Raw genomic sequence first — 13975 nt, forward strand, 5'->3', positions numbered from 1 at the left:
CTGGACGGGGATTGGGCGAGAGTTCCGCATATGGAGGCGCCCTTGCTGGAGCCTCCCGGAGTGGAGCGTGTTTCCTTCTCCCCACCCCAGACCCTCTACAGTTCAGGCTTTGGACAGACTTTGAAGGAGCTCTTTTTTACCCCCGTTTCTCCCTTACAGTTGGTCAGTTTTTTGCCCATTGCCCACTCCTAATAACATTGTGTCGGACTTTTGAATTCTGTATTAGATATTAATAGGGCTTACTTTTTTGGAGGGGGGGAGGGAGGGATAGCTTCTTTACTTCGTTATAGGGTATAGATGGGTATTATCATTCATCCCCTGCCCATTACAGCAATGCAAAATAAAGAGTTTTAGGTGGCATCCTGTCCGAGGGGGAGGGTAAAATAATGAGTGTTACAAGGATTGTCAGTGCAGTCTGTTTTTCAGTAGGTAAAAGCAATGACAGAAGTGCTCACTAGATGTGGGTTGCCTTCTAAATGACATAGCTGCTAATACATTTTATTCAGAAGCTATCGAGTGTGTGTACTGGTGGTCTTCAAATAATTTTAAATGTTCTGTGAAATTAATTTTATTGATGTAGCTAGTAGGTGAATAACACTTTCACATTACTATGCTGCTTCAGGTATTAACTTGATATTTGGAAAAAGCATGCTTTGGCTTAAGATAGACTGAATTCAGTTCCCAGCTGTTTTAATTTTGTGCTCTGAGCAAGTCAGTGACCTTCTCTGATCCTTAGTTTCCCTAGCTGTAAAATGGACATAAAAAATGCTTCATGGAATTTATTTATTTATTTATTTTAAAGATTTTATTTATTTATTTATTTGACAGAGAGAGAGAGAGAAAGAGAGCACGCACAAGCAGGGGGAGCAGCAGGGAGAGGGAGAGAAAGAAGCAGACCTCCCACCAAGCAGGGAGCCTGATGCGGGACTCGATCCCAGGACCCTGGGATCATGACCCCAGCCGAAGGCAGACGCTTAACTGACTGAGCCACCCAGGCACCCGGAATTTTTTTTTTTTTTAAGATTTTATTTATTTATTTGACAGACACAGCGAGAGAGGGAACACAAGCAGGGGGAGTGGGAGAGGGAGAAACAGGCTTCCCTCCGAGCAGGGAGCCCAGTGTGGGGCTCAATCCCAGGACACTGGGATTGTCACCTGATCTGAAGGCAGATGCCCAACAACTGAGCCACCCAGGCGCCCCGCTTCATGGAATTCTTATCCGGAATACATGATTGGGCATATGGCAGTTACTCAGTAAAGATCAAATTTAATAATTAAGAAGAATGATTCTGCAAACATTCGTATCTTTATGATTTGGGGCATTCATTGGTACTCTGCTTTTTTGGGAAATGATAAACTGATTTACAAATTAGAATTCAACAGCCAGAACTATTTCATAAGTTAATAAACATATCTTTTTTTTGCTTCATTAGGTAGGTTTATGTTTCATAGACAGCTGTACACGGGTTGAGTAGGAGGTCTTGTGTCTAAAAACCAGACTTCTTGGGGCGCCTGGGTGGCTCAGTCGTTAAGCGTCTGCCTTCGGCTCGGGTCATGATCCCAGGGTCCTGGGATCGAGTCCCATATCGGGCTCCCTGCTCAGCGGAGAGCCTGCTTCTCCCTCTCCCACTCCCCCTGCTTGTGTTCCCTCTCTCGCTGTCTCTCTCTCTCTGTCAAATAAATAAATAAAATCTTTAAAAATAAAAAAAAAAATAAAAAATAAAAACCAGACTTCTTGCTGGAACAAATTTATATATGCCATGGTCTAGATCACTATAAAGGTTTTTTTGTTTTGTTTGTTTGTTTTTTGGTTTTCATTTCATGCTAAATACTGGAATAAATTTCAAAATTTGAAAAATAATTCACTAAAAGTGCAGAACACTTCGGTAGTTTCACATGGCCACTATTTGAATTATCCAGTTTACTTGATCATCATTTTTATTATTATTATTATTTTTAAAGATTTTATTTATTTGAGAGACAAAGCACGAGTAGGGAGGAGGAGCAGAGGGAGAGGGGGAAGCTGACTCTCCACTGAGCAGGGAGCTTGGCTCAATCCCATGACCCTGGGATCTATACCTGAGCCGAAGACAGACGCTTAACCCACTAAACCACCCACATGACCCCATTTTTTTTTATTATTATTTTGAACCTAAGCAGAATATTTGTGGAAAAAAAATCACTGAATTATTACATTTTTTTAAAGTCATTTTCAAGTTACTCAGATTATAATTGATATTCTTTATTAGGGTAAGAATGTATGTCACATTTTAAAAATTCATCTGTAAATTTTCTCCTTAATAATCTGCAGGAGAATACTGAACCCAAGGACACAACTAAAACCAGTTATCACTTAAACCTGGATAGGCTTTCCTATAATCATAAGCAAATCTTGTCAAGCAAATGCAGATTATCAGTTGTTAGACACTTTTTTAAAAGTAAATATTGAACCTCTGTGCCTTTCAATATAGTGCCATTGTTCTGTTTTATTCTAAGTGTTGTGCTGTTGTGTGAAGTTTCTACTTCACATCAATTCAATATAATTTGGTAAGAAACGTATTTCCTTGGAAAAGGTAAAAGGAAAAGAGATATTTATTAATGATAGAAATTGAGAAACGGTCAATTCCTGTCTCTCCTTTTCTCTTTTTCACACCTTTGTCTTTAGTCTCATAAACCACTCAGTCTACCTTCATGGAGATTATTCACCCATAACCAAATTATTTGGAGGAAGAATTCCTTAGGTACCAAGATTATGATCAGAATATAGGAAAATTAAAGAGAGTTTGTGTGTGTGTGTGTGTAGGATATTTTTATTGGAGGAGTTAATAGTGATGATAGAAATCAAACACAGAATGACTTACTAAAATGAATATTTTAGAAAATAAGAGAATTGTGATTTAAATTGGAACTACTGAATATAAGTTTAGGAACAATTTATGTTAACACCATTGCTAAGAATGCCTTTATAAAAATTTACTAACTGGATTTGATTATTTTCTTAGGTGCCTTTTTTTCTTCAGATTTTTCAATTACCAACTTTTATTTAGTGCCTCCTGACTATTTGTATATCAAGGAGGAGCAGTTTCGTGTGGTGATTAAGAGTCTCACCTCTTCCCATATGCCTTTTAGCTAATGTGGCGTAGTGACCTTGACGAACTACCTGATGTATCCATGCCTTTATTTTCTCATTTGTGAAAGGGAGATAATGTTAACTATATCGTAAGATTAGGTGAAAATTATTGTCTATAAAGCAACGGTCTTCAAAATGTTTTGCTTGTATATTCATAAAAGAATTTTCAAAAAAATACTTTCTCGCATATTTTTAACATCTGTCACTTACTGCTGTGTTTAAATAGTTGAAAAACATATCTCCAGTGTATTGAAAATATTAGCACTTTGAAATAAAGCCATTATACCCTTATTTTAAATGCATCCAGTTAAATATAAATACTAGAGTAATATGATAGTATGTATTTTATAAAAAGTATGAATAGGTGAACAGTCTGAAAGTTTACATTTTTCCCTTTTATCTTTGAAATCATTTCCATGCATTTTCCCCCACGGAATTTTATATTTTTGTGCTTGAATGTGCTTTATTGATCACCTATCCAGTTTCTCTACCACTGTAATATGTATTCTTGTGAACATAAGGTTCTAAGTGTTAAGTCTCTTCTGGTTTGAGTTATTACAATTAATGTGTAATTGATTGAAATTGTAGTAGCTATGATGCCTTGAGTAAAGGAGAGCCTTGCCGACACCCTTTGTTTGGCACTGTAGAGGTCTCAAAATTTTGAGCGATGTACTCTTGTCAGATGTAGGATGGGATGAGAGAGCTACCCCCCCTTTTTTTTTTTAAGTGAGAGAAGGGCATTTGTGAAGGAGGTCATAAGTAGAATGAGCATATAGCTTAGACTGCAGGTGAGTTCTCAGGCAGATTGTCTTGGGAAAGAGCACACAGGGAAGCTAAAGTTCTGAAAATTGATTCCCATAAAACTTACTTATGTACCTCTTGGAAAGTCGTTATTTATCCCAGTTTGAAGGTAGTGAATTAAATATGTAAGTGAGAGCCCAGTTCATAAATAGGAGAATTTTAAAACATATGTGTGTCTTAATAGTCTCAGTACTTAAGTTCTTTATATAGAACATTTGTCCCATGATTTCCATCAGAATCCTTATTCTAAATGTCTTAAATCTAAGAAGAAGTGGATTTTTATTTTTGTACTTATTTTGAAATTTGCTATTGGTGTAAAAATCCTAGCTTATCAAAATTATACTTTTGTTTTTTTAGTTGTTGGTTTTCCCCAATTGATCTTATAAAGGTACTTTACCAACTGCAGTTAAGATATCTAAAAGATTTCAAAAGGTTTAAACTTTTAAGTGTTTCATACTTTTAAAAATTGTTTAATAATTTTGTTTTCAGAACTGTCATGCTACTATACAGTCTTTTAAAATGAGAGTAGCTTGCTTTTTTTTTTTAAAGATTTATTTATTTGACAGAGAGAGAGCACAAGTAGGCAGAGTGGCAGGCAGAGGGAGAGGGAGAAGCAGGCTCTCCGCTGAGCAGGGAGCTGGATGTGGGGCTCCATCCCAGGACCCCAGGATCGTGACCTGAGCCAAAGGCAGCCGCTTAACCAACTGAGCCACCCAGGCTCCCCAAGAGTAGCTTGCTATCTAGGTTTTGGTTTGTTTTTTAATCTATTTGGAAGATAGGATATTTCTAAGGCTGGATTATTTTGTTGGTGACGCAAGCTTGATTTTCAGTATTATTTCTTTCCTTTTTTCAAAGATTTTATTTATTTATTTGTCAGAGAGAGAGAGTGTGCACAAGCAGGGGGAGTGGCAGGCAGAGGGAGAAGCAGGCTCCCTGCTAAGCAAGGAGCTGGATGTGGGACTCGATCCCAGGACCCTGGCATCATGACCTGATCCAGAGGCAGATGCTTAACTGACTGAGCCACCCAGGCATCCCTTCAGTATTATTCTGAGTATCAGACAGTTTTGAGATATAATGCTAAATATTGTTACATATAAAAGCAAAGTAAATATTGAGTTTATGTCCTTTAGATATTTTTCTTCAGCTTTTATAATGGAAAGGATAAAACTTCATTGGATGCAAAGCATCCTGAGGGGTACATTGTTTTTAATAATACAAGTTACTTTCTCCTTTTATAGGAGAGAGGTCAGGTCTGAGTTGTTAGAAAAACAAAAAAGTCATTTCAGCTATCCAATCTCATTTTCTTTTCTTTTTTTAAGATTTTATTTATTTATTTGACAGAGAGAGACTGTGAGAGAGGGAACACAAGCAGGGGGAGTGGGAGAGGGAGAAGCAGGCTTCCTGTGGATCAGAGAGCTCTGTGCGGGGCTCGATCCCAGGACCCTGGGATCATGAGCCGAAGGCAAACACTTAACGACTGAGCCGCCCAGGGGCCCCATCCAATCTCATTTTCAAGGGTTTGGTGAGAGAAGGCATCAACTGTTTGTGTTAGAGCCCCATGAGGTTTTATTCATTTGTGTTATTTGATAAGGTGACAAGAAGTCTTTTCAGAGTAGAGATAGAAGGGAACAAGAAAAAACTGCTTTCAATGAGCATATATTAGTAGTAATAATGTTTAGGTAATACATACTATATGCCAGGGTGGGGAGAAGCAGAGGGAGAGGGGGGGAGAGAATCCTCAAGCAGACTTCCCACTGAGTAGGAAGCCTGGCATGGGGGCTCAGTGTGGAGCCTGGATCCCAGGACCCTGAGATCATGACCTGAGCTGAAATCCATAGTCAGCTGCTTAACCGAGTGAGCCACCCAGGTACCCCTCATCATCCGTGTTTTTAAAGAATTAAACTGAGGCATGGACAACATAGGTAAATTTCCCTAAGATGACAAAGCTGAGAAATGGCAGAGCTTGAATTCAAATTAGAGTCTGGCTCTATAATGGTTACACTCTTAACCATTATATTAAAATACCTCATTTCCTGTGAACATCAGTCATCTCCTGGGCCTAGTTGACACACACGTGATTAAAAATGGTGGAGTTTAGTTCAAGGTTAGGAAAAGAACATTGTGGGGGTGCCTGGGTGGCTCAGTTAAGCGTCTGCCTTCAGCTCAGGTCATGATTGTGGGGTCCTGGGATTGAGCCCCACTTGGGGCTCCCTGCTCATTGGGGAATCTGCTTATCCCTCTCCCTGCCTCCCACTCATGTTCTCTCTTACTGTCTCTCTCTCAAATAAATAAGATCTTAAAAAAAAAAAAAGGAACATTGTGAAATGCCTAATTAGGCATTCTCTGCTACCAGACACAATTACTCTCCCAATTAGCCCCCCCACCCCCATATTAGAAGAGTTGTTAGTCCCCACAGCTTGGATGTCAGTTTTTGTCAGATCCAGCCCTTAATTGTAGTCCTAAGAATTTTTTGGGAAACTTAACTGTTATGCTTCATGGGGAAAAATACAAAAAAATAGTTCATATCTGTGTAAGAAGAGACATTTCGTGAAGGTATTTTAATTAAGATTTTCTATAATGCAAGAATTAGATGCAGGAAATATGTTTAAATATTAAGCATGATATGCTCTTAAGACTTGAGACTTAATGGAAACCTTTCTTTGTTGCATTCCTTATTCTGTTAAGTAGGATTTAAATTATCTTATTGTTAATAATCCATTGTGAAAAAGAATCAGTCCATGTTGAAGAATTGAAGTTTAGAATATGCACTAGAAATAGCAGTAGATAAAGATTTCTGACCAACTTGGATATGTCTGTTTTATTTCCTTTGAGTGGCTGCCAATTTTGCTTTTGTGTTTGTATTTTATGTGGTTAGAAATTTAATATGTATCTCGTTTTTGAAGTTTTTAAAAAACTTGGAATCTGTTTTCATTGAATATAAATTTTAGATAATGTACTTCTACTTTGCATTTTCTTAAATTCTCTGTGTTTTGTCCTCTTTATTAAAGATAACGACAAAACGCAGTAGGTTTTGCTTTTAGATTCATTTTGTAAATATGATTTTTCTAATACTTTGGTACTGTTCTCTCATTTCTCTTTTCTCCATCCTTAATTTTTCCTTATAGTAAAACATAAAATTTTTAAACAATCTTAGCTTCATATTTTCACTAACAATATATCATTTTCTGTAATTTGTTGATTGAATATTCAGTAGTGATGTGTAATGATTCTCCAAAATTAAAAACTACTGAACTATATTAGATTATTCCTGGATAGATAACTTCTTTAGATTGAGATTATACTGATAGTTCCTTTACCCCTGGAAGTGAATGTTCTTTATTCCAAATATCTTACAACCTTATGAATGATTACAGCTTAACCTCAGAATTCTGTTAATGTTTTATGTGAATAATTTTGGAATTCTTGCCATTTGTTGGTGGTAGCTATCAATACCTCATAAAAGTCAATTATGATATATTTGTAGACAAGTCTTAAAGTAAGTAGGTGGCAACAATGCTTCATTTCTTGATAGTTTTAATTAACTTGAATGCACCTAGGAATTAGAAAGAAACCAGAAAAGACCACTGAGTAATTAAAAGACAGAACCCACGGGCATGTGCTTGGCACTGGGACAGCTGTGTCAGGCTTTCATTCATTTTATCCTTAATGCAGTTTTAATAGAGCTTGATTTTTCTGACTTTTTAGATCATAACAGATTAGAAATAAGCAACAGTAGTGGTGTGCTTCTACAATAGAGGTAGACTCTGATTACTTCAAGAAACAGCATTATTAACTTTTATATTTTTTGACTTTGTTTTCCTCTTACACAGAGCACATAATTTTATAAATGTAAGCTAATAAATGAAATTAACGCTAAAAAGGAATAGTTGGCAGACTCACAAGGAATAAGATTAAATAAAAACCATAAAAAACAGATACAAGTATTTTTAAATGATGGTAATCTTGGCCCCTTCAGAGATGAGGCAAAACAAAAATAACTTACCACCTGAGGTATTCTCTAGTTTTAAGTCAGAATTTTTAATGACTCCCAAATAATGTTAGAAGGTTAAATCAGGTTTATTTCCTGTCAAGAAATAGAGCTATATAGTGTCCTTAAGAAAGCCTTTCTTTTTAATTTAAAGGGGGTTAACTTCAGTCTTTGTGAAATTTTCTTCAATTCCATAAATGAAATACTTAGTATTTTAATGTAAATCTGTTTTCCTTCTCTGTTTCTTCGTACTTTGTTCCTTTGTTCTCTTGCAGGTACTGTACTAAAATAGAAATAAATCTTACCTTGTTTATACTTATTTTAAATGTACATAAAATCCATCATATTTAAAGTAATGAATTTTTTCCCCAGGTGCTACAAAGTATACAGATAAAGACAATGGAGGAATGCTTGTGTGGTCTCCATATCACAGTATCCCAGATGCCAAATGTAAGTTTTCTGAAATTGAACGTTTATGTCAATAGAGATCTGTCAGCCAATTCAAAATGCAACTTATATATTTTTTGGGTCGCTTAGAGTCTCATAAGAAAACAGTTTGTCTTTGTTTTGTTTTGTTTTGTTTTGATGGAGGTTGTTATATTAGAATGTTTTTCCTTTTGAAAGATAGTGGGTTGATCATTCCAATTTGTGTCAGGCCCAGGAAGACTGAAAATACCTAGGATCTGATGGCATTGCTGCTTAAATCCTCAAGCAGGGGAGGGAGTTACTATGTAGACATCTGCACAGGCTTTTCCTCAGTATATGGAGCTGTAAAGAAATGCCTTCAAACTTCAAAGAGCCCACTATCATTACCATTTTAAAGAGGAAAGGGGAAAGAACTGACTTCAGCAGCCATCAATCAGGTCATCTTTGAGCTCTCCATTTCTGGACGGAGACCTTCTGGATCATTGACCATGCACTTCTTGAATCATGGTGTGGCTTTAGACTTCAATGTGATGTAGCGGACCTGATCCTTTGCGGCACATCAGATATAGGAAACGTGCAGGTAACAAAACTAAGATCCCCACCCCTCCATTCAGTTATCATTGAATTTGTTAAAGCAGACAAACAAAAAAATCACTGCACAGCTATTCTTGCAGCTGTAAAATAATTAAAAATATTTACTAAATCTTAAAGATGTCCCATAATGTTTTATTTAGTCCCATGAAAATTAATGATGTCCTATATATCATGTGCATAGTAAGTCTAAGCATACTTATTGATGCAATAAGAGAACTAAAAATTGAAAATTGAGTATTTTGCTGCATACCTAATAATTCTTCCTATTTGACAGTTTTGGAATACCAGCAAAAGGTCTAGCTGGTAATCTAGGAATTACATGCCCTTGAGGCATTCTTAACAGAAAACACAAAATTGCACATTTGGCCTGGGACTGTATACTGAGAAACCTGAAGGAGATTATCAGGTTTCTCTGGTTCAGTTCTCATTACAGCAAAGGTTTTCATTCATAAACTAAGCATCAGGGTATCATTGGCTTTTGCTGTCCTAGCACTGTTTTGTACAATGGTGCATTTCTTAACAAGGTGGAAAACAAAATTCAGAAAGCCAACATCTCCTGATTGTGTGGTGTCCATGTAGAATATCCTAGACTGAAGATCTCGGGCAGTGGTTTTCAACCCTGGCTGTGCATTGGGATCACTTGGGGGAGCTTATTAAATAAGATAGTACTGATGTCTGGTCTTTATCTCAAACCAATCAGAATCTTTAGGGATGGAGTCTGGACTTTTTATTTTTTATTTTATTTATTTATTTTTAAAGATTTTATTTTTAAGTAATCTCTGTACCCCACATGGGGCTTGAACTCATGACCCCGAGATCAAGAGTTGCGCACTCTTCTGACGGAGCCAGCCAGGTGCTCCTGAACTTACTTTTTAAAGGTTCCCCCACTGATTCTAATGCATAGCCAAGGTTGGAAACCACAGATTGACTGATGTTGTTTAGCCTTCTATTTATAGGACTGTAGGACATTTTTGTTAAAGTTAAAAAGCATATATTTAGACCTGTCTTGTGTTTAAGTGCTATGTATTTAAGTTCTAAACAAACTATAATATTTGGATTTTCTGCAAAAGTTTACAGTCTTAGGGAACTATAATAACATCCATAAAAAATAGCTGTTATTCTAATAGCATTATTGTTATAATATCATTTTTATATATTAAATTATCTTATATTGACTAGTAATAATAGCAAACTCATATAAAGTACCTAAAATGTGCCAAGTGTTATTCTAAACACTTGATATATATTAGCTCATTTAATCCTAGGAAGAAGGTACTGTTTTAGAGTGAGGAAAGTAAGGTACAGAAAGGAAGAGTTAATTGCCTCTAGTCAAAAAATTAGCAACAAGGATGAGAATCAAGCCCTGGTAGACTAGCTGTTCTGGGATGAGAATTGTTAACCTCTGCTTCTCCAAATATGCTTAAAGAGAATTTTATAAATCATATACACACACACACACACACACTTTATATATATACTTAAAAAAGGATCAAACAGGAGTGACTATATGGATTTCACATAAAACAGTCCTGCTGTCTGAAATGGCAGACATCTCAGCAGTGAGGCCTTAAAATAGCTAGTACCTCATCATTGAAGCTATGCTTATCTAAGTAATTCTGTTGGCTTGATTACATATGGAGGATGAATGAAAATGGAATGTTCAGACACCTTCTGTATAGCTTGCAGGAAGAGCCGAAGAAAATTTAGGGCTACCGAAGCATATCTAAACATGTCGTTATTACGTATAGCTGGCAAAACCATAGATAAACCATCCTTTGCACAGCAGTCAGAAGTGGGAAGGTAAAGGCTTTGGGCCAACTCTTACTATGAGATGGGGTCTGAAACAGCTAAGTCCCTTCAAGTAAAGACTGCCACAGAAAAATGAAGAAATTGTCTAATATTTTACACTGTAACTAGGTTCTGTTGGCTATATACAGATTGGTCTTTTTATATACAAAAATAATTATATAACATCATTGAATTTAATAAGTATATGCTGTATAATCTTAGAGATAAATCATACTAAGCAAAATTTTAAATCAAGGAAGCTTCTGATCCTGTTCATAGAAGTAAAAGTCTTTTTTTGTAACATTTCATAGAAAAGGACTTTTCCCTGGAATATAATATTTTTATTTTGCTTTGTTAAAAAAAAAGTAGATTTGAGCACATGAAGTAAATAAGAATAATTAATTATATAACATTGTTTCATTGCAGTGGATGAATATATTGCAATTGCAAAGGAGAAACATGGATACAATGTGGAACAGGTATGTAGAGAAACATTTTAATATTAAAGCTTGCCTCAGTATTTACCAAATCCAAAAAACATCTCCTATCCTAAGAAAGTGCAGTTGTTTCTATCCTAAGAAAGTGCAGTTCAACCAATTTTACAGATACCACAAAAGTCCTAGCAAAGTCTGACCTTTCAAAATTATGGATTTTGCTTTTATAAACATTGTTCATCTCAAGGGCTTGAACATTTTCTCTCAACACCTCTGTTTCTTACTCTGCTTTGAGTTCTAAAAGTATCTGAAAGCATTTATATTATTCCGGCAAATGCTTACCAAAAAAGGGAATTTTTTTTTTTTTGAGTACAGGTAATTCTCTGTGATCTTTTAATCTGAAAGACCTAGAAGTTAAACTTTCTATTTAAAGAAATATTTAAGACTTTTCAGTTTTGAAGGAAATAATTTATGAAGGGCTGTTTTTTTAAATTTAATTTTTAATTTTTTAATTTACTTTTGGGGGGGCTTTTTTTATTAGATAACTTTAAAAGGAGATCTGCATGGGACATATGATTCATTATCCCTTGTAATGAGGGAATGAAGAACATGAAAAAATAAAAATGAAATAGAGATTCTTAAATCTATTTTCAACTAATTATTAGATCAACCTTTATCAAAATTAATAGTAAAATAAGTGAATTATCTGTAATATGGATTATTAAGAGCTAAGTTTATAGTCAGTACCATGGTTAAATAATACAAAGTCATTTCTAGAAATTGAGATGTTTATCTAAACATAGTTAACTTTTTTTGTGATTTTTGAAGAGTTTCTTTTGTTTTTAATTCTTGATTTTGTTTAATATTTGTTTGAAATGTTAATCCTTTAAAATGTGACTGCACATATCTTCATTTTTATGTTCATTTTAAAGGAGTATTACTAAAGTACAGAAATTAATTTTAAAACTTACTATTTAAAAAGTTGCTGTATCTCTTCTTAAAAAGTGAAATTTGATACTCAGTACCTTATAGTAAAGATAAAGACCTATGACTTACTTAACTATAGAAGGGAAAGTGTGGAGGGTTAGAAATTACCCATTTCGGGCTTTCCTCTGATTTGGTAATGAAGTCATTGAAGTTATTAATATGCCTCATAATAATTCTTTGTGTGCATTATGATAATAAAGAACTTTAAAAATATATATGTGGTAAATATTATTAAGGTTGCAATTGAGGTACTCCTTGGAACTGTTCAGCCCACGGTATATACTCCTAAAATGTTAAAACCTAAATATTTTTCTACTGTGTTTCAACTGAGCACTTCTAGTTTGGTGTAGTTATGATTGATAGTTTTATTCAAGTATTTACTGGATATTTTTCCTTTTAGCATGTTTTTCTCTACACATTAACAAATGAGTAAATGTGGGTCAGCCTTGATACGAGTCTACACACCTGCTTTAGTAATTATAGTCACTCTCCTCAGCTCACTGTTTTTCCTAGATTATGCAGCAAATGTGGTATGTAAGAACATTCACTGTTCTGAGGCCCTGATTTAAAAGAAATAAATAAATGAGGTCTACTACCTGGGCATCCCTGATTAAAAGCTCTAAACTGTGAGTGTATTTTCAGTTGAAGTCATGGGCTTAAGATTTTAACCTAATTTGTGTTTAACTCTCTTAAGTGTGATGGAACATAAGTCCATTAAAACGAAAGGGGAATGATTTCTCTTCAAAGGCACTTGGCATGTTGTTCTGGCATAAACATAACATTGAGAAGTCCCTTGCTGATCTCCCTAATTTCACTCCCTTTCCGGATGAGTGGACAGTGGAAGATAAAGTCCTGTTTGAACAAGCCTTTAGTTTTCATGGGAAGAGCTTTCACAGGATTCAGCAAATGGTATGGTAATTTTGGTTTTACTGTAATTCATACCTGAAAGATATACAATTATTAAACACTTCCTGATTATTAAATATAAAAAAGGTTTCAGTCTAATTTTAATATTTAAAAAATATTTGATACTTAAAATACCTATACATTTGTATGTACCCTATTTTCAATAACCACTCTACTGCATGACAGTTATGTGCTATTTCGTTGTAATTCTGTTTTGTTAGGACTTAAATATATGTATATTAAATGTGCTTGTTCTAGGAAGAAAATCATAATTTCAATTTTATTTTTAAATGATTCATTTTTTAACATTAGGATTGTATTTTCTACTTTATATTCCTTTGGATATGAAAATCAATTTTTAAAAATTCTGTATTTCAATATTGTACAGGCACTGTTGTTTTTAAGGAGAAAAACTATTTCTAGTTTTTAAATTTTTAGTGTTGTGTCAAAAGAATATAAACCTGAGAAGTTGCTGCATTAGAATCTTTTTAACCTGAACGGATGAAAATTAGATAATGTTTGCAAATATATCTAAGTGTGTTCCATAATTGAAGAGAGCCTTTTTGATTGGGAGTATGTGTCCTTGTTTGCCAGTATGACAAATCAGTGCATGATGATTAGTCATTTTAATACCTAGAGACTTTATTTGGTAGCTAAAGTCTGATTATATTATTTATCATCTTAAAACCTGGATTTAAGACAAATGATTCAAAAAATTCATTGTCGAAAATTGAATAGCTTTTCTTGAAAACATGATGCTAAGTGACAAAAGCCAGGCATGAAAGGTCACATAGTGTATGATCTCATTTATATGAAATGTCCAGAATAGACAAATCCATAGAGATGGAAAGTAGATTACTTGTTATCAGAGACTGGGTAAGGGAAGACCAGGGGATGACTACTAATGTTTCTTTTTGAAGT

At 34.9% G+C, this 13975-nt stretch overlaps 1 protein-coding gene across 5 annotated transcripts in view; it reads left to right on the plus strand.

Annotated features, from left to right (window-relative positions):
- Positions 1-13975, plus strand: part of RCOR3 (REST corepressor 3) — a 54343-nt gene that overhangs the window by 1635 nt on the left and 38733 nt on the right. For 3 of the 5 annotated variants that reach the window (XM_032393071.1, XM_032393072.1, XM_032393073.1), the window contains exons 3-5: positions 8292-8369; positions 11154-11206; positions 12896-13057. In XM_032393071.1, coding sequence (XP_032248962.1) covers positions 8292-8369; positions 11154-11206; positions 12896-13057 — 293 coding nt within the window. Of the gene's footprint in view, positions 1-8189; positions 8370-8574; positions 8926-11153; positions 11207-12895; positions 13058-13975 lie in introns of those variants that run through there. The other 2 variants (XM_032393074.1, XM_032393075.1) reach the window with 2 other exon arrangements.

Source organism: Phoca vitulina, unplaced genomic scaffold, assembly GCF_004348235.1.
Source record: "Phoca vitulina isolate PV1807 unplaced genomic scaffold, GSC_HSeal_1.0 scaffold71, whole genome shotgun sequence".
Taxonomy (NCBI): Eukaryota; Metazoa; Chordata; class Mammalia; order Carnivora; family Phocidae; genus Phoca; species Phoca vitulina.